The sequence below is a fragment of the Bidens hawaiensis genome, unplaced genomic scaffold (assembly GCF_021521415.1).
Source record: "Bidens hawaiensis isolate Kalapana, Puna unplaced genomic scaffold, B.hawaiensis_p1.1 tig00048054_1, whole genome shotgun sequence".
Taxonomy (NCBI): Eukaryota; Viridiplantae; Streptophyta; class Magnoliopsida; order Asterales; family Asteraceae; genus Bidens; species Bidens hawaiensis.
In genome coordinates this window covers 70997-97043 of record NW_027498582.1, presented here as the reverse complement: position 1 = coordinate 97043, position 26047 = coordinate 70997, and the positions used below count along the sequence as shown (strand labels likewise).

The 26047-nt window shown below is 38.3% G+C and overlaps 1 protein-coding gene across 1 annotated transcript; it reads left to right on the top strand.

Moving 5' to 3' along the window:
• The first annotated feature begins 9132 nt into the window (after positions 1-9132).
• On the top strand, positions 9133-13616 carry LOC143597276 (aspartic proteinase oryzasin-1-like). The gene is made up of 14 exons (XM_077075820.1): positions 9133-9522; positions 9596-9656; positions 10902-10996; positions 11093-11205; positions 11364-11532; positions 11620-11659; positions 11742-11796; positions 12115-12124; positions 12267-12380; positions 12463-12521; positions 12792-12942; positions 13021-13140; positions 13227-13315; positions 13443-13616. Exons 1-14 carry the CDS (start codon positions 9145-9147, stop codon positions 13525-13527), a joined length of 1539 nt encoding a protein of 512 aa, XP_076931935.1. The 5' UTR covers positions 9133-9144; the 3' UTR covers positions 13528-13616.
• Positions 13617-26047: the final 12431 nt, after the last annotated feature.

Genomic DNA, 26047 nt, shown 5'->3' with positions numbered 1-26047 from the left:
TTCATTAACGAATACTGGAGACCGGAAGGGGTTTTAATTGGAAGGATTTGTAGAGAATCGGAAGATTTGTTGACTCAAAAACCCTAGAGATCGCAAAGTCGAGATGGCAATCAATATTATATTATGTAATGTGATGTGATGTTATGACGAAGGACGACGACCGAGTATTTATGGTAATTATTTTGGACTTGGTAAATGTATCAATCTTATGTTACCAACTTTTCACCTAAACAAATGGTAAATTTTAATTTCCTTTATACGAGTATAATGTAGTAGTAATAGTAGGGTTGTCCAAAGTCCAAACTTCTTGCCTTCGTTGCTCGTTCGAAAATTGCTCGTTCGATTTCGGCTCGGTTTGAAAGTGAGTCGTTCGACTCAGTTTGATTAAAAACCAAGCCAAGCATGACCAAAGTCTTGCTAGGTTTTGGTTTGTTTCGGTTCGTTTTGCTTGAATTATTTTTTATTTATTAGCTTTATATATAAATTTTAAGTATATATATAAAAGTATATAACTTTTTAAGTTTTTTAAATTTCCTCTTTGATGTTGACTTCAAAATTTAAATTTAAACCTTAACCGCTCGTTTTATATATGTTTTGTTGTTAACTTTGAATTTTAGACATTTTAAAGTTGGAAGTTTAGACATTTTAGCAATGTTTTAAAAACCAGTATTTACTAGTATCGAATTGAGCTAAAAAATGGTACAACCGGTTAAACCAGGAGGTTCAACCGGTTAAATAGTTTACGTTATAATTTCATATCAATGCAACTTCAATCTAAAAATAACCCATAAGTAAATGATTCCAAAACAAAAAATAATCCAAAAGTTAATCCATATAATACAAAAACACTCAATTAAAAAAAATAGTTCTAATGTTTTGTAACATTCCCAAAATTTTGATCCAAATTTGACAACTTAGGAAAGTTGAAGTATCAAAAATAATATCTAGACAAGTAATGGGAAAAAAATTAAATAAGGAATTATAAGAAAAATAAGGAAATACAAATATTTCCTAAGTTAAGTTACTTACATGAAAGAAACACAATCCCACATAGAAAGATGTAAGAAAGTGAAAGCCTTACACCAAGGTATAAATAAGGGAAATGAAATCCATCTCATATGGAAAGTGGTAAGGAAATGGAAGCTCTTTATAAGGAAGAGATTTTCCATAGTAATATTCTTTTATGAATATCATGAACCAAGTGGTCCTAGCGGAGGGTGCGTAGCACCCGACGCGCACGGGCGAGGACGACGGCGAAGGGCGTTGGGCGCAATGTGGCGCTTTGATAGCGCACTTTGCACTTCGCACGCTTGCATCGCCGCGAGCCACCTTAGTATTTTTGGACAACGAGAATTAGCCTAGAAATGACAAGCTATCAAAGACAAGGGGCTAAAAGTGAAAAAAAATATTCGGGGACCCATCGCGCTACGCGATGAGTCCAAGAAGACGGCCATCGCGTATCGCGATGGGCCGTGATGACTCATCAACACGTGTCACACTCTGGTGACACGTGGCAGCATTGCGTGACACGTGGCAGACGTGTCAGGCCACGTGGCGGGCATGCAGAAGGGTACCCGTCGCGATACGCGACGGTGTTGAAAATGGAACCCATCGCGTATCGCGATGGTATCCAAAATGGGCTATAAATAGGGCAGGTCACGGCATTTCTCATGCACACCTACCACTCTCTCTCTCTAAAACAACTTTCTCTCTCTACCTCGGTTTGCGTGCCGAACATCGGTTTGCGTGTCACCGACCCGACAATCAATACATCGTAATCCGTACCATAAACCCGGCGTTTTCCTCGAAGTTCGTGCCACTCGAAAGTAACCCGACATTCCGTCTCGAAGTACGTGCACGACCCGGCGACCGAACATTGCCTCGATTTTTACGTGCCAAGAAGAGTTGATCAAGAACGTCTCGATAAACGTGCAGATAGAGTAGAAGTGCTGCCCGTATAAACTTAGGAAATCTAACTCTGAATACCCGTGCGAGGTAAGGGGTTCTGCGTAAATTATTATTATATTATTATAAATGGCTTAAGACCATAGTCGAATTTATAGCCAAACCTTGATTACGATTAAGAATAAAATAACTTTTCTTAAGCAAAGGTTATGGTTAAAAATAGTATTTCTTTATGACTAAGAAATATAACAAAAGAGATTATAGTTATGAAATGAATGTTTCTTCTTGAAGAAGAAACTCTGTATAGATGTTTCTTCCTGAAGAAGAAACGAACATATTGTAAAATGAATAAAAGGACTAAAGGTCCAAATGTTTTATATAAACAAATGTTTTTATCAAGGTTGAAGTTATACCAAAATAGACTAAAGGTCTAAAGCTAGATCGATGGTATAGTTATTTATACAAATGTTATTCTCGTACTATAGGTCCGAGGTAACAAAACAAGAAGAAGAGAACATAAAACAGGAATCAGTATAGAATCTGATTATAAACAGAAAAGGTGAATACGCCCCAAACCTTTTATATTGAGTCAGAATGTTTGCATAGGATTTACGAATCCTTAAAAACTTTGTGTACAATAATAAGAAACGGACACTCTGATTAAGAGTATACATGTGTCTGGATCCAAACATACATGGTGACTCGGCATTTCCCCGAGGCCATGCATATCATCAACATGCCTCTGAAGGTCTACGGGACTGTTCAGAGAAATGATATTGTGTATATAATTAATTGTACATGATACTTAGGGTAATTTGATCCCAATTTAGTTGGGTGCCTAATGAGTAGTCACAAAGGTATTATTGTTGGTTTCACAAAGGTATTGAAAAAGAGATTTTAGAGTCAGCGTTATTCACCAGCTTTGTGCTGACGTATTTTCCCCCATGTTACAGGGAAACAATAAAGGTTAGAACATACAAGCAAGAGAAAATAGAAGATTGGAGTTATAGTCATTAGATGTTATCTGATGGCTCAGATATTTTATTGCAAAATATTACAAAGAGTTATGTTTTCTAAAGAAATGTATTGTAAACGACGAACGTGTATTTAAACCCGACTTTTTAAAGAGTTTAAAGTAATAATATTTTATTAAAGACTTCCGCTGATATAAAACCCGCAACTCTGATGTATTTACAAAACATGTACCAACTTGTGGTCACACGCCTGGCCCTAAAGTGTGGTGTGACAAGTTTACGCATCTGAATGTTAATTGTTGGGTTAAAAGTAATTATAAAAAAATATGGGTCGCAAATATCAAAAATTTCTCGGACTTAAAATCGGTTTGCCGGTAAAAACCGGTATTTTAGAAAAAAACCGCCGGTACGATGTTCTAGCAAACCGGCCAAAAGTATCTAACTCAAAATACTGGCCTGCTGTGAGAAATCCGGTTTAACCGGTTCAGCCGGTCGGTTTGAACCGATTTTTAAATAATGCATTTTAGAGTTAAAAATCTTAAATTAATGATATTTTGAAGTTTTATAAATCTAAAATTGAAAACTTTGTATGAAATCAAGCAAAACCTAGCCAAACCAAGCCGCTCGATTTCAAACCAAACCAAGTTCAAGCATCAAAATATCACTTGTTTCTTTAAATTCAATCTTCTCGGTTCGGCTCACTTTTAAACCAAACCAAGTATGAGCAAGCCTGCGTTCGGTTTTGCTCTGACGGGTTCATATACAGCCCGATGTAGTAGTTGTTTAAAATACCAAACTATTTTTATAACTAGGTTAACTGGCTTATGACTATAGTCGTATAGTAAACTTGTTGTGTCGATATCGATATAAGTAAGTTAAGATGGGTCTAATGATCCCAAGACGAAGGATTTGATAACAATACATTTGTATTGAGGATGCTTGTTATGTCTTTGTTGAATGACATCTAACGAGGCGTGTGTCACTGGAAGTCTACTAAAGAATTGTGGGATAACGTTTATGCGTTATTGTAAGACAATGTTGGTATAAGGGTTAGATATTAATGAAGTATTGTGACATTTATTGTTAGGTTAACCCCATTTCACTATTTTGAGAGGTTCACTTGTCTAGTAAGTGAAATAAAGAGTTTTAGAGGGACTACAAAAGAATGAGGTAGCTGATTCTTCGTGTATTTGTGAACATACAAAAATATTAATCAATAACTTTTAGTACATTATTGGCTTCAATTATAAAAATGCTAAAACAAAGGAAAACAAATGCTTATAATGTCAAATTGTAATATAGCAAAGACACAACTTGAAAACAACATGAGAAAATTTTAGTTCTTGAAAAATAATTATCGAAAACTCAACGCTGACACTACTTGTTGGTGATCCTTAGTATTTCGGTCATCAGCATCATCCCTTAGGAAAATCCACCACCCACGCTTTATTTACGAACGAAATATCACCAATGGAATAACATTTATCCATTTGTTAATGAAAGCCACCTATTTATAGTGTCCTTGTACCAACATGAAAATTTCATGCCAAATTTGTCAACATTAAAAGTTGAAGGGCCTAATTGTAATTACGCCAAAGTTAAAGTCCATGGTCTAATATGCAATTTTGAAGATTTTAGATTAGACGGGTCATTTGAAGGATTAGACAGTCCGTCTAAAAACTAGACTTCCTCATGAAGATTACATATTTGACACGCCGTCTCATCCACCTACCTTTTGAGATGCCTTGTCTAAATGTATTCTTAGCCACAAAGTTAAAAATTGACGAACCATCTAATCCGCCTACTATTTTTAAACAACCTGTCTAATGTGTCGAGTCAGTATACAGTTTTGACACACAAGCTCTTGACACGTCAAACAATCATTTATGCTTATCTTAGACGAGCTGCCTATAAAAGGACATGGTCGGGCGTCCATTTCATGCACAAATATGTTCTTGAGCTCACTTAAGATAAAACCATAGTTATAATCAAGTTTTGGTGCTCATGAGTAAGCTTAAACCACAACCAATGTGTTATGATCAAGTAGAGGTTTTGATTAAGTATTCTAGAGGTGTTATAAGTTAAACCAAGTCGTTACTAGGTCGTTACATAACTTGGAAATGAGCTAAATACATTTAACACTCATTTAAAGTTTGTTTCTTTACATGTAAGCCACAATCTAAGCTATATCAATCAAACCTTGGTAAATGATATTATGGAAACCATGAAAGTGTTTTTAAGCAAGTTTGGAAACTTATAATCTATAAACAAACATTGTTTTTGTGTTTAAAATGTTTATAACAAAATCAGTTATAAGCAAACTATTAGATATACCGTCTTACATTTCAGACGGCTCATCTAATGTCAGTTATAGACGGGGCATAAGTCAAAGAGTTGGACGCCCATTCAACTATTTGATGGACCGTCTAAACATGAAAAAGTAAACAAATTGTTCCCTACAAAACAATAAAACTACCCATGATTCTAACTCACTAATTTGACTCAATATAACACAAGGCGATGTTTGAATGCCTTCGGGCTCTTCGGGCTCAGGATTTTCTAACGACCATCCCCATTGAAGGATTAGGCCAACGTATGTCGGGTTTGGAGCATCGGGCTATCCTTAAGTACCGGTTAATGATCCCTATGTTCCCGACGAATGAACCTTGCCCAATTTGTCGCAAGGTCTGTTTGGATTCTTTTGGTGACCATGCGGTGCATTGCAAAGAATTGCCTGACTTTAAATACAGACATGATCTGGTTAGGGATGTTCTGTGTGATGTTCTTAAACGGGCAGGGATTTTTGCTAAAAAGGAGGCCCCTGTTAACTTTCTCACGGATCCTCTTGAAGGGAGGTTTACTTTACGACCAGCTGATATTCTTGTGTTCGGGTGGGCAGGGGGGAAACACGCCTGTGTGGATCTTACAGGAGTGTCTCCTCTTGTTGGGCTCAGGGACCGTGGGTTCGTTGTGGGTCAGGCTGCGTTGAAGGCTGAATCGGATAAAGTTGTTAAACACGAGAAAGCTTGTTTAGATAATCAACATGTCTTTCTACCATTTGCCTTTGATACATTTGGTTTTTTGGCTCCAGAGGCTGTGAAATTTTTGAGTAGGGTTCAGCGCGTCGTACACGGAACCTCTTCAGCTTCTAGGTCCCAAAGCTTCGTTTTTAGCAGGATTGGCTTTGCTATTCAAAAGGGGGTTGGGGCGCAGCTTGTTGCCCGTTTGCCTGCCACTTTATTGTAATCGTTTTATAGTAAATTATATAAAAAAAAATTAACAATTTCTTACAAAAAATTATAATTAGGGATTCATTGGGATTTTGGAAAATACTTAATGAATATGTATATATCTATCACTGACCTGCTTTCACTAACCCGGTTTAAAACATATACCCATCAAGATTAACCCAATAATAAGTTCCATACGCAATCACATACTTTGTCGTTGATTCACAAGTGTTGCATATGTGAGGAAGGGACTTCGTATAATGAGTTAAAGTCTTACTATTATGCATTGCTTGATGAGGTTTTAAATTACCAGCATAGCATATTCTGGTGGTGGTCGTTGCTTTTGCCATCCTCTTCAAGTATACAAGATTTGGTATCACAAGCAAAACATCAAGTTTGAAGCTGGGCTATAAAATAGTGACTTGTTCGTTCTAATATCACAAGCAAAGTTTGGCAAACCAACTATATTATAATTGTATCATTGGATGATTAAGGATTTTAAATATGAAGCCTAGGGAAATATATGAGCTAGTTCAATGTGTTAATGAAGCCATTGATGGTGATAATATAGATGGAGAACATTTATTTTAAATTAAAAAAGGGCTTGATCTGCAACATTGAATGAGGATATTGAACATGTTCGTTTTATCATATCCAGGTCATTAGAGTGGTGGACGCAAACAATGAGGAAGAAGATGTTAAAGACAATGATGATGATTTATACACTGAAGGTGAACCAATTTGTTTAATCATTCTTTTGAGACGAGCGTATTTGTGTCATATTGTAACAAGTGTTGAGCATTACGATACTCCAAATACGACCGAAGGCGATAAGTTTTTAATAAGATTGACAAATGTATCCATATTGTGTATGGTTATTATTGGTGACGATTGTCACTCTTGAGCATACGTTAAGATAACTAGGTTGATAAATTGGCATTGTTAATGGCATTGCATTTTTAAGACTATAATCGTCTTAAAACATTTACTGAAATTATTCGACCAAAGTAATTATATTGCCGATATTTTTGTAAATGAACACACCGTCTTCTATTCTATTTTAATAAAGTAAAATGTATGAATAATTACTCCACGAGAGAGATACTAACACCAAGCACAAAGAAGTTATTTCCCCCACTCCTTTTATATAACATATTATGTAATTCTTAAGATTTAATCTATAATAGCTATTACAAATGTGTAAGTATTTATTTCTAGAAGCTATTGCATTTTTACTAAGAAATTGTAAATGTTTCTAACTTTATAATAAAACGAAAAAGATAAACGAATTTTCAACATACAACGGTTAGTGAATGTTCATCGATGATTTGTATTCAATGTATGCAAGTGTCTAAAGATAGTTGACAATAATCTGTCAGTGAATGGGTCGGTTGCGATCCATCGGTCTCCTGTCGACATACAAATTTAGAAGATGAATTATTTCTCGGCCATCAAGTTATTTCTAATTTTCCTAGACAATTCACAAGGGCATGTAATACCTTGTTTTATAGTGGCGTGTCACACCTTTTAACTTGTTTTTATCTACCAAAGAGTGTTTATTACATGATCCAATAATTTGAATCGTGTGAAAATTACCTCCTTTTTTGTTGCTCCTATGCATGAACATTTTCAGTTTAAGGTTTGTCTCATCTCTTTGACATGAACCCTCCATGTTTACGCAACCAGTCAAATCCTACCCTTTATATTATATACTTGAACAATGTGATCGACCACATTTTTGTATTTCTGTTATTTATTATTTTGTAATGTTTAACATACAATAATTAAAAAAATTTGAGTGTGCTATCACGACATGTTTATTTTTATCTATGTCACTTCATTAAAACCATAATAAAGTATATAGGTTTTGTTGAAAATGCAGTAGTATTCGCAATAGAGTAACATTTTCTATCGTAAGCTATACCGAGTGTCGGTACCGTAATTAGCAGAACCGATACCGATCAAGCTCTTTTGATATTTATATAAAATAATTGTTACGATGTGAATAAACTTTTGGCTCCTTATGCGATATACCGACGCCAGTCCTTTGTTATTTTAAGAATCAAATTTTGGTCTCTGATGACTTTTATAATGATGTTTTACTCTCTCAGTAACAAAATCTTTGAGTTTCAAATAAAAGTAGCATAATATTTGATAGACAAAGGCTAATGCTTAAATGAAAGCATACTGTTTTACAATAATTTTATTATTTTATCACTTGCCATATGAATTCTAATGAAGGAGTAAATAATTGTGAAGACATGTGGGAGCACTACTTCACAATATTTATGTTTACCATTTAGAGCATAAACATTGTTTTTATGTTTTATTCGTTGGTTGTGTGTTTACATCGGATAGTGTTGCCGTGAAGCGCGGCTGATTAACCATGTACGGGTGTAACCCATGTATTGTATTTAAAATTAGCTATGTTTACTTCACGAGTTACAACAGATTCAAAACGTAGATAAAAATAAGCAAATGACGATGGCACATTCTACAAAGGCATCAAAGCAAGATACAAAAAAAAAATCCGAAAATTACTTAATTATAAAAAACTCAAAATCCACAAATCCCAAGGATCAAACCCGTCCCACAGGTTGCATGCCAACAGACTTTCCATCACACCATATGCGTTTCTTGTTTTAACTTTCCATTGTGTGTGTATATGTAACGAAATACTTGCAGGAAAGAACCAAAAATAATTATCATAGTGGATGCGATGTGGCATCCACTGGTTGGTCGACCTCACCTCCACCAATCACATAAGTGAAATATTCATTAAAGTTTATAAATTATATAGTGTATAACTAATATTTACAAATTAAAGCCACATTTACAAAGAAATAAAAAGCCAGTGCCAAAATTATAAGGGGCAAATCATACAGTTATAAATCTCGTATGAGAGACACACGTACGATTTTCCTATAAAAACATGAGATCATGTACGTAACTGGTTAGATTGCCATGAGTTTTAAAATAATTTTTAACACTTGGCTAACCATAACTAATATTTTTGATTGACTTGTAAATTTGCCATGGAAACAACACCGAAAACCATACCACTTTTTGTGTTCTTGTCATCCCTTTTGCATACTCTGGTCTTTTGCACATCAACCGACGGTCTCGTTAGGATACAGCTGAGAAAAGAGAGTCACGGTTCCATCGGTCGTATCAATTCAGATTCAAGTTTGTACGATGACTGTGAATATATAAACGCGCTCATTAAGAAGTATGCACTACATGTTGATGGTGTTCAAGACTCCTACAGGTCTGATATAGTAGCACTAAAGAACTACAGACATGTTCAATACTTTGGCGAGATCGGCATTGGCACCCCACCTCAGAACTTTACTGTGATCTTTGATACGGGTAGTGCGAATTTGTGGATACCGTCATCAGAATGTGATTCTTCAGTAAGTTTTTCATACAGAATATATATGTGTTTGGTTGAAAATATTAAGCAAATGGATTATGCTGCTCCAATAGGCATCCTGCTTTCTCCACAAGAACTACAAATCTAGTGAATCAAGCACCTACAAAAAGATTGGTTAGTCACTTTATAGCCTTATATTCGATCTCATTTTAGTATGAACTTGTACATTCCACTATGATAAGTGTTTTACTAGTCCAGACTTGGCAGTTAGCAAGACGGGCGGTGGGGTCATGTAGGGTGACGGTTAAAACAGGTTTGGGCGAGTTGGTTATGGGTCAAAATGGGTCTTTTGAAAAAGTATCCTGTTCCGGTTAAAACGGGTATTACCAAAATGGAATCACGTTGATTAAGAAAAAATATAAAAATAGTTTCGCTTTCTATAGTAAAATAGGTTCACCTGCTATATTCATGAACAAGATACTTTATATGTCACTGTTGGGATCAAGACGCACAATAAACAAACTGAATAGAAAATGAACTGAGAACAGTGAATTAAACAAAACTGATTAAATTATCAATAGAAGATACATATATTGGTATTAATTCGCGTTCGAAGGACAAGCCCACTCGCAAGTCAGCGAGTTGTGGAGGCCCGGACTGAGTAATCAATGATTTGTGTTAATGGGTTAAGGGGGTTTTTATGGGTTTCCTTAATAATTAAGTTAGAGTTTATGAGATTACATGTTAGCTAAGTTGCGTTAACATTATAAATACATAATCGAGTCTTAGGTTATGTAGGATTGTCGTAATCAAGGTTCTTTGAGTTACATTTCCTTGATAATAATATTCGGAGTTATCCAATAAATTATTGTTTGTGTTTCCATTTGGTGTTCATAATCAGGACTTAAATTGGTATCAGATTCGGAGATGGATATTGTATTCAAAAAATCTTTTTCGTTCTATGACCCGTTTGGGGTCTCCTGTTGTTCTTGCTCGATATAAGTCTCATAACCGCGTTCAGTTTATTTATCACCTTCTTCAAACATTTTCATGATATAGAATACGTCTCCTTCAGTAGATACTTCATGTCATGATTTGTTCCACATTTAAAAGTTTTCTTATCAAGACTAGGACATAAAAAACATTAGGTACGACCTGTTTCATTGCACCCATGATACTTTCAACTTGAGTGAACCTACGAAAGAACAGAATGTTGAGTTCATCTTTTCGACTTTGGTCAGAGCACACATATTAAACTCGATAGTATAACGCTATAACATAATTAGTTGTTAATGATAATAGTACTAATGCATCCTTAGTTTAAGTTTAAAGTCTAATATATCAACCATGATCATTTTAACTTAAAAGTGTTATAATACTCGCCAAGTTGTTTGCAAATATTGATTGGAATTCTTGCAGGGAAACACGCTGATATTGATTATGGTAATGGATTTATATCCGGATACTTCAGTGAAGACAACATCCTAGTTGGTGGTCTAGTTGTTGAGAATCAGGTGAATTTAACAACTATGTCTTCAATATTTTTGGAACAAGATTAGAGTATGTGAAAAGTATGGATTTACTAGTCTGAAATAACGATATACCATCAGGAGTTCATAGAGGCAACAACGGATGTTGGTATGACCTTTTTGGAGGGTAAGTTTGATGGTATCTTTGGGCTTGGATTCAAGGAAATATCTGTTGGCAATGTTGTCCCAGTATGGTAAGTTTTATATAAGTTGCATATTTACACAATTATAACAATTTTACTTAAAAAGCTAGAGTGTAACAATATTTTTCTTCTGGTCAAGTACACATGTGTAATCAGTCAAGGGGATTATCTTGTCTAATCAATCAATATCTTACCTCAATTGTGTTTAGGGACAATATGGTTGACCAAAATTTAGTTAGGGAGCGCATAGTTTCATTTTGGCTTAACAGAAAAGATGACACAGACGAAGGGGGTGAAATCATTTTTGGGGGAGTTGATCCGAATCACTATAAGGGTATGCATACTTATGTCCCAGTCACTGAGAAAGGTTACTGGCAGGTTTTCAACTAATCCTTAACTCTTGTTATATATAGTATGCTTCTATATATATTTTGTTCTAAGTCTATTTATTTGGTTCTTTGCTAGTTTGATATGGGGGATATACTTTTTAATGGAGAACATACCGGTACACATTTGACAAACACTTTAGTCAACTAGATGTTAGATTTTTTATTTTTTTATTGCATTTTGTGTTATTTTTCTTGCAGGTATTTGTAAGGGTGGGTGTTCAGCAATTGCAGATTCAGGAGCTTCATTGATATGCTGACAATTACATATTTTTTGTTTGGTCAGAAGAGTCCTCCGAATATTTTGATCTTGGATTAGTGATTCCTTTTGATTTTGATATACCCGCTACAATGCAATTATTATATCTAAATGGACCTTTTGTCGAGGCACTTCTGTATATGTGTAACTGGGCTTCTTATATAAGAAGATATATTTTACTTACATAGTACAGACTCGCTCAGGAATTTAATGAACCAAGCCCTTTTTTTAACTCAGTGGTAGAGTAATCCCATGGTAACGCGTAAGCCCTTGGTTCAAACCCGACAAGGGGCTTTGTTTTTGTCGTAGTATTCATGGTCCAACAGTATGCACCTTTCCATATTTCATGTGCACTGAAGGATTCAGTTTTACTTTGAAACCATTAAATTTCTAATTTAAGCTGTTTAGAGTATGTTGTGATATTATTACCACTTAATATTTTTATTAGTTAAGAATGTTTGTTACAGGCTATGACCAACCAGATTAATCAAGCCATTGGGACTAACGGGATTTTTGCGGATTCATGCCGCATGGTGGTTACTTTATCTGGACGCCTAATATTTGATATACTTGGGATTGTGGTAAACAACTTTCTATTTTTATATACTAAAATATGATTAGATGTTTTGGTTTCATACCATATGTATTGCTCAAACCGGCCAGGTTGACCCAAAAAAGCTATGCATCCCCTTTGGAGTATGCTTAGGAAGCCACAAAGACAGGTCAGCTTTTATTGGTTGTTTTTCGTTTACACGGTTTGGATTTTAAACACATGATTGATGAATCATTTAGGGTGATTTATTCCTTTTGCATTAAGTTCACACATACTCTCTTTGCATGCCTTACCTAATAATATTCAAATAATGGTATTTATATATGAAGAGTGAAGACATGTTGCTCACCACATGCAGCATACACTAAATCATTACCATTTAGTCTCGTATTTTGCACCGAGTTTATGTATAACTTTGGCTGTCACTTATGATGTGCAGTGCTAGAATTGAGAGTGTAGTAGATGGGAGTGATGGTGAATTTTCTAGACTGGAAGGTAACCCAATGTGTATAATCTGCAAAATAGTAGTGGGGTTGGCGCGTAAGGGGATCATGAAGAGCCGAGATATTATTCTAAAACTTGCCGGTGACGTGAGTTGTTTAGTCTTGTTTAGATACTGTGGTACATACTATGTTGTTGATTTTCGTTTGACGGGTCCCAACTTGCAGTTATGTAACCTTGTTCCCATCCCGTTTGGTGCGTCCACGGTGGACTGTGCTAGAATTCCTTTTATGCCTATTATTTCATTTACCATTGGGGATAGAGAATTTGAACTTTCACCAGATGAGGTATCATGCTCCTTAAATAAAGTCCATGCGTTTTTTTTAGTTATTAGCCTAATTCATAATATAAACACTTTTTACTTTTCTTGTAGTACATAATTAAAATTGGCAAGAGTGCTGATATGCAATGCATTAGTGGCTTCATTTCTTTGGATGTTCCTCATCCTCATGGCCCATTGTGGTACATGTTGTTGTTATTATTATTATTATTTATTGTTCATCGGGTCCATTTGACTAGATAGATAAAACTCAAAGTTTCCAAACTCAAGTAGTCAAGTTTGACAGAATTAATTTCCTGTGCGTCGCAGGGTAATGGGTGATTTCTTTATGCGTCGTTACCACACCATATTCGATTATGGAAATCTTAGAGTTGGATTTGCGGAAGCTGCGTGAAACACATCTTGTCTTAAGTGTAGACGTAACTAGCTATGTTCTCTTTTAACTTATTTGCTCATGTCATGTAAAACATAGTAACTTTCGTATTGGTATGTGTGGTGTAACGTTTTAAGAATTTTTTTTCCCAAATCTATAATATACTAGCTTTTAGCCCGCGTGTCACGCGGATTAATTTAGATTTTTTTTATATATAATTTTCTTGTTTTATGTGTTCTGTCTATATAAACACAACTTTTGTATTAAAATCAAAGGTTATATGAATATATAAAGTATGTTATATTTGTAGTTTAAGTTTAGTTTGTTTTTTGTACTTTTGTATGGTCTAGTTAGGTTTGTTTGGCCATACAATGCTGGGAAATAGAGAGCCTAACTTTGGAACATATATGTTCTTTAATGAATCGCCTCAAATGAGCTCTCATCAATTAATATGAGTAACATGATTTTCGATTCGGAGAAGAGAAGAGATTCTTTCTTGTAAGAACATGGCAAGCTAAGTTAAGTCATTCAGAGCTAGCAAGCACCCAGAAATTAATTTATAGATTGATAGTTGATGAATGATCTAATAACTGATAGTTGAACTTATGCAATTTTTATGTTTTTAAAAAGTGTCCACAAGGGCGAAGGCGTTAGTGGATATTATCAAGGTGTTTAGTAGTAGAATTTAGTTAGGTCTTATAGTTGTTCGGATATGTAGGTTTGCACACGACCCGGACGAACACGAACATGTGATGTTCGGCTCAGTTTAGACACGCAAGCCACATCTCCAAAAAACGTGTTTTGAGAGTACCAACAACTTTACTCGCTTCAGTGTTGTGCAAAGAGTAGTGCTTAGAATCCCCCTAGGGACATCCTGTATATATGTTCCAAAAAGACTCGTTTAACATATTGTAATACAAATATCATAGCAAAACAATAATGGTGACATAAAAACTTCCAATAATCTTACATGTTGGACATCAATCAATAACATCCAAAAATTTATCAAATGTTTGAACCCACGCATGGTTGTTCCACACGATAGAACATAAATAGAAATCAATTACTTATTGACGTTTTCCATCCAAAAAGTGATTTAGTCAAAAGTTCGACTTTATACTCCGAATAGTGATCTGCACTTTCAAACATGTTAAACAAAGAATTTTTTTTTCAACATGTATTCGACCTATATTCATCGTAATAATTACCGAAACTAAACTAACATGTATAAAAATTGACTAAACTACACTTGCAATATTCAGGCATCTGGTGTGACTCTGACATCTTGATGGATGCCCAAATATTGAAGAACGTGCCATGTTGTATTTGGAGGCTCAAGATCGTGCTTCCAAAGGTGGCCCACGAAAATGGGAATAACTTGACCCACGAAGCTCCGTTTCAAGCCCATTACCAGTCAAAACGAAGCTTGAGACGAGGAGCATATTGTGGCAAACGCCTATGGCGGTTTGGCCTCTGTCCGAAGCCCTAAAACACCTCCTAAATAAAGTTATGGGCCGTTTTATGTTTTTTTTTTGTCAGTTTTTGCATTTTTCATTTTGGGTTTGAGTTTCGCCCATGGCCTTTTTAGGGCCCATTTCGTATTAGAAACTATATTTATATGTTTCTTATGTAATTTGGAGAGACAAACTTGAATTTTACTAATAATCATTATTCTCTTCATTTTTCCTTGACCTTTGGGTGGGATTTGGGGGGTTTTGGAAGTTCATCATGGGTATTCACTGAATCAACGTGATTCGATCTTCGTTTACCGCTGCATCAGTTGGTATCAAAGCCGAATTCTTGGCTCAAAATGCCTCCAAGGAGACAGAGACCGCTCGATGAGGTTTACGGACAAGAGTTGGAACAACGATTTATGGCACAGGTGGAGCAACAATTGGATCAAGTGGTCGATCAACTCACTGATCGAATGGCTGACTTGATGAATCATAGAAGACAGCCCCTGAAAACAGGGAGGGGCGTGACTTCGATAATCCATTTTTTGGTCATGATGATTCGTCTTCCGAAGAGGGGTATGAGAGGGGACCAAGGCAAGAACATGGTGATGGCAACCAGCATTGGGATGCTGGGATCCGAACTGATATCCGAGAATTTGATGGGACTAGTTTGGATCCGGAAGGGTTCATTGATTGGTTGGTTATTGTAGAAGAGGTGTTTGAATTCCGAGAGGTTCCTGAAAATAAGCGGGTACCTTTGATCGATACCAGGCTACGTGGGAGGGCGTCGGCATGGTGGCAACAATTGAAGTTGACACGAAATAGACTCGGAAAGTCACGGATCATGACATGGTACAAGATGAGAAAGTGTTTGCGGGATACTTTTTTACCTCACAAGTTTCAACGGTTGATGTATCAACGTTTGCAGAATTTAAAGCAGGGATCCAGATCGATTGATGACTATACGACCGAGTTTTATCATTTGGTTGCTCGTAATGATATTCAAGAAACTGATGAACAACTCGTTGCTCGGTATATTGGGGGTTTAAGGGTTCAGATCATGGACTCTATAAATCTCTTTGATTCGTTAACAGTCACCGAGGCGCACCAACGGGCATTGGCTTTTGAAAAACAAAACCGTCGGGTGGACGGTTCGTATTCACCAGCCCCTGCTGGAGGAAATTCGGGGTCGGGTGGTGGAGGACCTCGTGTCGTGCCTAGTCAACAGAGGTCGGGGGTCAACAACACTGGATCGACTTCTAAGGGGGCTAGTAGTAGCGGGGTGAAGTGTTTCAAGTGTGGTGTGACGGGCCATCAGCAAGTCGACTGTAAACAAGCAGGTAAGAGGCATTTTCTTGTTGAATCTGAAGATGAACAGTATGAAGAATATGAAAAGGCCCCAGAGTATGATGAAGAACCCGAGTATGAAGAGGAGTTTGTGACCGGTGATGTGGGGGTGAACTTGGTGGTTAGGCGTTCTTGCTATACACCAAAGGCTGATGGAGACGGATGGCTTAAGCATAACATCTTCCACTCCACATGTACCATTCTGGAAAGGTTTGCACGTTTGTTATCGATTCTGGAAGTTGTGACAATCGGATTTCTGAAGAGGCAGTCCAAAAGTTGGCCTTGAAGAGGGAGAGTCACCACAAGCCTTACAAGCTTCAATGGCTTAAAAGGGGGGGGGGGGGAGAGGTAACGGTCTCTAATAAGGCCCTTGTTTCTTTTTCTATCGGGGCCACATAAAAAGATGATGTTGTGTGTGATGTGGTTCCTATGGATGCGTGTCACTTGTTGTTGAGTAGACCTTGGGAGTATGATTGAAGTATAGAACATGACGGACGGTCCAATTCTTATAGATTCATGTTTGGTGGGGTGAAGATAACTCTTGTTCCTAGAAAGCCCATGCAGCTAGCCACAAAGCACATGGGTAACCTGTTGACCATTAGTCAGTTTGAAGATGAGTTGGTGGAGGTAGACAATGTTTTTGTTTTGATAGGAAAACCGGTGGCCGAGGAAGTTGAGATTCCTGAAGCTATGATTCCTTTACTTGAGAAATTTTCTGATGTTTTCCCTGATGAATTGCCGGATACGCTGCCACCTTTGCGTGACATCCAACATCATATTGATTTGGAGCCTGGTTCACAATTGCCCAACAAGCCACATTACAGGATGAGCCCGAGAGAGCATGAAGAGTTGCGTAGACAGGTTGAGGAGTTGATTTCTAAGGGTCATGTTTGTGAAAGTATGAGCCCTTGTGCTGTTCATGCTTTGTTAACTCCAAAAGAAGATGGCACCCGACGAATGTGTGTTGATAGTCGAGCCATCAACAAGATTACTGTGAGGTACAGGTTTCCTATTCCTTTACTTGATGATTTGCTTGACCAGATTAGTGGTGCTACCATTTTCACAAAGTTGGAGTTGAAGAGTGGTTATTACCATATTCGTCTTAGACCTGGGGATGAATGGAAAACGGCCTTCAAGACTCGTGAAGGGTTGTACGAGTGGTTGGTAATGTCTTTTGGTTTATCAAACGCGCCTAGTAATTTTATGCGTGTGATGAATCAGTTGCTCAGGCCTTTTATAGGGAAGTTTGTGGTGGTATATTTTGATGATATTCTCATTTATAGTGCTTCTTTCAGTGAGCACATCGTGCATGTCAGGAAGGTTTTGGCTTTACTTCGGAGAGACAATTTCTATGCAGCAACAAAGAAATGTGTATTCATGACCCCTAAAGTTTTGTTCTTAAGGTATGTTATTTCAGGTGATGGGATACAGGTGGATGAGTCTAAAGTTGCAGCTGTTCAAAACTGGCCAACTCCTACCACCATTACTGAAGTCAGCAGTTTTCATGGGCTTGCTTCTTTTTATAGGCGGTTCATTCCACTCTTCAGTTCCATTATGGACCCTATGACAGATTGCATGAAGGGAAAGACGTTTGTATGGACAGAGGGGGCAGAGTTAGTTTTTCAGGTTATAAAGGAAAAGATCACTACCGCACCAATTCTGGTATTGCCTAACTTTTCGCAAGTTTTTGAACTTCATACTGATGCCTCGAAGGTTGGGATTGGCGGGGTTCTCAGTCAGGGGAGTTGACATATTGCTTATTTTAGCGAGAAGTTAATAGGGGAAAATTGAGATATAGTACTTATGACCTGGAGTTTTATGAAGTGGTCCAAGTTGTAAAGCATTGGCGTCACTATTTGTTTCATAAAGAGTTTGTTTTATTCACTGATCATGATTCTCTAAGGCATATTCCCACGCAAGACAATATATCTCATAAACACGGACGTTGGTTATCATTTCTTGAAAAGTTTACTTTTGTGGTCAAACACAAAACTGGTATTTCAAACCGTGTTGCTGATGCCTTGAGCAGGAGGGAAAATCTACTTGTTTATGTGAGAGTCAATGTGCTGGGGTTGGATGTTATTCGTGAGCAATTAATCACTGACCCATATTTTTCAGTTATGTTGCAGGATGTGCAAGCGGGTCAGAAGTCAGACTTCCTTTTGCATGACGGGTTTTTGTTCAAGGGAAACCAGCTATGTATTCCTGACTCCAGTCTACGGTTGAAAATCATTCAGGAGTTACACGGGGAGGGTCATGTTGGTCGTGACCGTACTTTACATTTGGTGCAGTCTTCCTACTTTTGGCCTACTATGAGGAAAGAGGTAGATCGTTATGTTAAAAGGTGTCGAATTTGCCAAGTCTCAAAGGGCACGGCTACTAATGCGGGTCTTTATATGCCTTTACCAGTCCCTTCACAGCCTTGGACTGATATTAGTATGGATTTTGTGTTGGGGTTGCCTCGGACTCAGAGGGGAAACGATTCGATCTTTGTTGTGGTTGATCGGTTTCTAAGATGGTGCACTTTATCCCTTGAAAAAATACGACAAATGCAGTTAATGTGGCTCAGTTATTCTTTCGGGATGTGTATCGTTTGCATGGTTTACCATCTTCAATTGTTTCTGATCGGGACACTCGTTTCTTGAGTCATTTTTGGCGCAGCCTATGGAAAATGGTGAACACTCAGCTTAACTTCAGCAGTGCCTACTGTTAAGACTGATATTTTCCCTGCTGAGGATATGTTATCCTTGAAGATGTGTCTGGATCAGTTATCCTCCTGAAGGGTTCTAGATCCGTGTCAAGGATTGAGGATCCTCACAGGTTGGTATTGTTAACTATTGTTTCACGTGTGTAGGTTATTGTTCAACAGGAGTAACGGCTTTGTGACTTGGTCTACCTTAATTTTCGCTACTGGAAATTACCAGCACGTTGTCAATGAACGTTGGAGGAATAGTGGCGGATAGTTAGGACTTTTTGTTGAATGTAATTTCTTTATAATTATCGAGATATAATTGATTAGGTCTCACTTGTACTCTCACACACACTAGAGCAGATTCAATAATTCTCTCTATACACTAGCTTACATTGTAATATTGATCACAATCTCCAACCCATTTGTAACCTTTTTTGATATTAATAAAGTGGTGATCGACGAGTTGTCATCACCCGGGGTTTTTTTCTTTTGATCTGAACAAGATCAAAAGGTTTTTCCTCGCAACAAATCACTGTGTTCATTCCATTTTCGTTCATATAATTGTCATTGTCATCATAACACTAGACCTCACATTGACAGATTTGGATACATTACCCTTAGCTGATTTTTATCCAAAAAAATATGGCGCCCACCGTGGGGCAATTGGTGCTATAATCCATATTATTCCTATCATTTTCAACCTTTTCATACCCACATCACTATCAATTGCCTCTCAATCAACCTCTGCTTCATCAACCATGCTGTCTACGGTTCCTCTCTTATCAAGGACTTTGCCGCCGATGCCTCCGCCAATCACGGGAGCACCACGGCCTGCCGCTGTTGGAAGCAAAACACAGCTGCCAGGCTTCTAGAGCTCAAGAACCACTACTGCCACCCTGGTGGTTAGTACTAACAATGATGTTCCATCTACGTTTTCGCAGGTTAAAGCATACATGGAGTAGCAGAACAAGACCAAGCAGAGGATCCTTCATGAGATAGACGATCTCAAGAAGAATAAGAGGCTAGCGGAGGATCACACTCCCCTAATACCCAGGATGCTGGATTTCACCAGTCCAGGATCCATGGCTTAATTCACGCAAGGATCATCTATCCTTCAACAGGGGTCCATGGGTTAACAGACTCAAGGATCCTCAGTGTTTCATCCAGGATCATCTATCTTCAACAAGGGTCCATGGGTCAGCAAATTCAAGGATCCTCACTCTTCCAATAAGGATCATCTATCCTTCAACCGGGGTCCATGGGTCAACTAGCTCAAGGATCCTCAACTTTCCCACAAGGATCGTCCATCCTTCAACCAGGATCCTCTGGGTTATATCACCAAGGATCCTACAATTCCCAACCTCAAGGATCCTTCTATCAGAGTCAAGGATCCTCTGGAGTACAACAACAACGATCCTCCGAAGTCCACGAAGGAGATATAATTCCCATGCAGACCATAGCTTCTGGAGGACCAACTCCTATCACAGACTCCTCTTACCCCAACTACTCATCCGGGATGCCAACCTTTACCCAGCAAAGAGGTAACTTGTATGATCCTATATCCTTTAACGCTAACCGTGGTCCCATGCAGGATGCAGGCATCCACCAAGCTATGGCCAAGGAGCTAGAAAAGCTCAAGGATATGATATCCAGTGTTCCCGGGGTGATACGACCAATTCCCGAGATACCTGAAGGAAGCCACAAGTTATCCAGATTTGCTCCACCTATCTGTGATGCTGAAATCCCGAAGCGATTCCAAACCCCCAACATGAAGACTTACGACGGAACCACTGATCCTGAAGAACACGTGGCACAATATAGAGAAAGGATGGAGATCAACCCTATCAGGGAGAGACTCAAGGAAGCTTGCTTATGCAAAGGCTTCGGATCCACACTCACAGGATCAACATTAAAATGGCTGCTAAGTCTTCCTCCCTTTTCAGTTACTTCTTTTTCACATTTAGTTAACTTCTTCAACAGCCAATTTTCCTGTAGTAGGAAATTTGAGAAGTTAACTAGTGATTTATACCGAGTTATCCAACCTAGTGATGAATCCCTTAGGGATTTTGTTACGAGGTTCGGCATGGAAGCTCTAGAAATCCCTAATCTTGACATGGCTACTGTTGTTGAAGCATTCAAGATGGGATTTCAGAGGGGCTCCCCCTTTTATGATGATCTTGTGATGACTCCTTGCAGGTCTCTAGATGAAGTAAGAAACAGGGCACTCAGATTCATACGGTTGGAAGATGCCAAGAGGATCCAGGATCGTTTGGGGAATCAAACAAAACAAGATTCCTCTAACAAGAATCAAGGATTCTCGTTCAAGCACAACAACTCGAAGCCCTACTCCAAATTCAACAATCAAAACGTTCGAGCTGTTGAAGAAGAGGATGATGATGAAGACTACCCCATCATTTCAGAATATTGTTTCTCTGTGGATACTCATGGCTTAATTTGTGCCATGAAGGATCTAGAAGAAAAATCAAGGTGGCCCCGAAAGAATGAGAAGACAACCACCTTCAATGACAAGTCTAAATGGTGTGCTTTCCATGAAGATTTTGGCTACATGACAGACAAGTGCATTGGCTTAAGGAGGGAAATCGGATACCTCTTGAGCAAAGGCCACTTCAAAGAGCTCTTGGGAAAGAAGAAATCCAAGATCCAGGATCCTGAAGATCTTCCACAGAAAGCAACACCACCACCACCAGATGCTCACGTAATCAACTTCGTGTCCAGAGACTATGACATATTTCAAACTTCTTGCCCTGCAGAAGAATTCAAGCTGGACGAAGAAAGAAAACCACTAATCCCTACTACTCGAAGAACTAATAAGAAAATCTTCTTAGATTCGAGTATCCGGGATCCTCACCAGGATGACCTAGATGTGCGAATGGTCAATTTCATCTCTGGAGGATTAGACATATGTGGAACTTCCTTCTCCACAGCAAAAAGGCTCGCCAAAGAGATCAAGCTGGATAACGGAGACAGACCAATAGTATTCACCACCTTGACAACAAACAAAAGGATCTTCTTTGATGAGGAAGATAAATCAAGCATCCAGGATCCTCATCATGACGGTTTGATTGTTACTTTGTTTATTGCTAACCATTATGTACGCAGGATCCTTGTCTATGGTGGAAGTTCGGTCAACATCATCCAACATGATGTCCTTAAGAAGATGAACATCCCAGACTCAGAAATCATCCCGAGGACGTCGGTGTTAGTCGGCTTCAGTGGGGAAACCAAGAAGACATTGGGGGACATCAAACTCCCAATATACATTGAAGGGTTAAACTCTTACCAAAAATTTTGTGTTATAGATAACCTTTCTTGTTGCAATGTTATTTTAGGTCGGCCTTGGTTACATGGAATGAAGGCGGTGGCTTCTACTTACCACCAATGCATTAAACTCCCAACTCCTTGGGGAATAGTGAGGATAGACGGTGACCAGGTGGAGGCCAAGAATTATTACTCTTCATCAATGAAGCCAACAGCCAAGCACACAATAGCATAGCAACCACAGCAACATCCTAGGGACGTGCTGGAAGCTCGAGAGAATGACCTAAAGGAAGTATCATTGGACCCCGAGGATCCAGATGTGAAAGTGTTCCTAGGATCCAGTATCCCCAGCGAAATTGAGGAGGATATAATATCCTACCTAAAACGAAGAAAATCCACGTCTGCCTTCAAACATTCAGACATGACAGGTATTTCAAAGCAGGTAATCACTCATAAGCTCGGCCTTGATTTATCTATTAAACCCGTCCATCAGAAGCGAAGGAAATTCGCCCTTGAGTGGAACAAGATCATACAAGAAGAAGTTGAAAAACTTCTTAAGGCCGGTATGATCAGAGAGGTTAAGTATCCTCGATGGTTGGCTAATGTGGTAGTTGTTTCTAAAAAGAATGGAAAGTGGAGGGTGTGTGTCGATTTTACCGATTTAAACAAGGCATGCCCCAAGGATCCTTTCCCGTTACCACATATAGATTCCATGATGGATGCGACGGCAGGACATGAAATGCTTACCCTCATGGATGCTTCCTCTGGATTTCAACAAATTCAGATGGAAACATCTGATCAAGAGGACACCGTATTCATGACTCCTACCGGCATATATTGTTATATTGCTATGCCATTTGGACTATGAAATGTAGGGGCAACATATCAAAGACTGGTCAGCATGATGTTCAAGGATCAGTTGGGCAAAACCATGGAAGTCTATATAGACGACATGGTGGTGAAGTCAAAGAAGGCTGAGGATCACCTAGGGGACCTTGAAGAAGCATTCAATATCCTTGACCAGTATAACATGAAACTGAATCCGCCAAAATGCCACTTTGGTGTTAAAGCTGGAAAATTTCTAGGATACATGGTGACTAAAAGAGGAATTGAAGCAAGCCCAGAGCAGACTGAAGCCATCATCAACCTGAAGTCGCCTGCAAATGCCAAGGATGTCCAAAGGCTCACGGGAAGAATATCTGCTCTCAACAGGTTCATCTCAAGATCCTTTGAGAAGTGCAAAGACTTCTACGACATTCTTAGAAAGAATAAGAGGTTTGAGTGGACGGAAAAGCATGAGGCTGTGCTCAAAGCCTTGAAGGATTACTTATCCTCAGCTCCAACTCTGATGAAGCCTGTGGATGGAGAATCCTTATATCTCTACCTAGCTGTTTCAGGTAATGCGGTAAGTGTCGTCCTCGTTAAGGATCACGAAGGTGAACAACATCCAGTTTATTATGTAAGTAAGAGTCTTTTAGACGCGGAAGCCAGGTATTCTCATTTAGAAAAATTAATTCTTGCACTTATTATGGCTTCTACTAAATTAAGACATTACTTTGAGACTCATACTATTAGCTTGAGAACTAATTATCTTGTTAAGAATGTTCTTAGAAAGCCATAATTATCAGGTAGAATAGCCAAGTGGGCTGTGAAACTGAGTGCATATGACATTCAGTATGAGCCTAGAACAACTATCAAATCGCAAGCACTAGCAGATTTTGTGGCTGATTTCAGCAGTGACATGCAAAAGGAGGCTGATTTAGAAGTGCAACAACTAGAAGAAACCAAGGATCCTTGGATCCTCTTCACAGATGGAGCATCCAACGTAAGAGGAACAGGATTGTGCATACTACTGAAATCGCCACAGGGGGACATAATACCCCATTCCATTGCATGTGCATTTCAAGCCACCAACAATGAAGCAGAGTATGAAGCACTCATCGCAGGTTTACTTTTAGCCAAAAACATGAGGATCAGGTATCTTCAAGTTTATATGGATTCTTTACTTATAACTAACCACTTTAACGGCTCTTATACCGTAAAATGTGAGAATATGATCAAATATTTAGAAATTGTGAAGGAATTAGCAAAATCCTTCGAATTGTTCAATATAGTACAGGTACCAAGGGAAGAAAATGCTGGGGCAGATGCCTTAGCCAATTTAGCCTCATCCTTGAAAATTCCAGAAGGTACGAAGATCCCAATTATCCATATACTCTCGCCAGCAATAGGAGAACAAGAAGTTGGGGAAATAACAACTGACAAACAAATCGTACTTTGGGATCCATTATCCTCAGCTAGCCAAGGATCCTGGATCCTCCCAATTAAGAAGTATATTCAAACAGGGGAAATCCCAGCTCCGGAGAATCCCAAATCCTTCAAACTCAAGGTATCACAATATATTTTGTTAGATGATATGCTATACAGAAAATCTCTTGCAGGTCCATACTTGAGATGCATCGAGGATCCTGAAATCCAAGAGGTGCTCAAAGACTTTCATGAAGGTGATTGTGGTAATCACACTGGAGGTAGAGCTCTGTTTTCTAGAATTCTGAGAACAGGATATTTTTGGCCAACAATGAAGAGAGACGCCATGGAGTATTCAAAGAAACGTGATGCTTGTCAAAGGCATGCAAACATCCTACATCAACCAGCAGAACCTAAGTATCATATATCCTCATCATGGCCATTTATGAAGTGGGGGATGGATATTGTGGGTAAACTGCCCAAGGCACCAGGAGGAAAAGTATTCATGCTTGCTATGACTGATTACTTTTCAAAATGGATAGAAGCAGAAGCTTTTGTTCAAGTACGCAAAAAAGTGGTGATATCTTTCATTAAAAGAAATATTATTACTAGATTTGGTATCCCTTCAGAAATTATTTGTGACAATGGTTCCCAGTTTATCGGGAAGAGAACCACTAACTTTTGTGACAGCTGGGGCATCAAGATGATTACCTCTACTCCAGTGCATCCTCAAGCTAATGGCCAAGCAGAATCTAGCAACAAAATCATCATCAACAATTTAAAGAAGAAGTTAGGAACCAAGAAGGGTAAATGGGCTGAAGAATTGCCATATGTTCTTTGGGCCGACATAACAACACCCAAGAATGCAACGGGCCAGACACCATTCTCACTGGTGTTTGGATCAGAAGCGGTTATTCCTACGGAAATGGTGGTTCCCACAGCTAGAACAACAATGCGTGATCCTGAGGCTAATGTAGAGATCTTGCTTGAAGACTTGGATACTGTTGAAGAACTCAGAGACCTCGCAAAGATCAGAATGGCAGCTTATCAACAAAGGGTAGCTGGAGCATACAACAAGAACATCAGAATTAGAAGATTTCAAGAGGGAGATTTAGTTTTGAGGAAAGCCTTTCCACCAATCCGGCTGATGGGAAGTTAACACTCAAATGGGAAGATCCTTATCTGATCGAGTCGGAGGCAGGAAAGGGGGCATATCATTTGCTCACTATGGAAGGCAACAGGTTACCAAGAGCTTGGAATGCTATCCACCTCAAGAAGTACTTTCTCTGATCAGGATCAAGTATCCTCCAAGGATTGAGTATCCTTAAAGGATCAAGGATCCTCAAAATTGGTAATATCTATCTAATCATTTATCCTTTTAAATTTCTTATTACTCATCTGAGGATAACATATTCTTAACACTTGTGTTTTCCAAGTTTTCAGTAACAATGCAGGATGATTAATAAGATATTCAATAGCCAAGAGGTTGGCCACCTCTCCTTTATATTTGAGGTACTTTACT

What these genes read in the sequence shown, in the direction of transcription:
- LOC143597276 (XM_077075820.1), top strand. Translation starts at nt 9,145, where the DNA reads ATGGAAACAACACCGAAAACCATACCACTTTTTGTGTTCTTGTCATCC. An exon ending in TTGATATACTTGGGATTGTG is followed by an intron (nt 12,381 to 12,462) that starts GTAAACAACTTT and finishes CAAACCGGCCAG; the next exon opens with GTTGACCCAAAAAAGCTATG. An exon ending in CATCCTCATGGCCCATTGTG is followed by an intron (nt 13,316 to 13,442) that starts GTACATGTTGTT and finishes TGTGCGTCGCAG; the next exon opens with GGTAATGGGTGATTTCTTTA.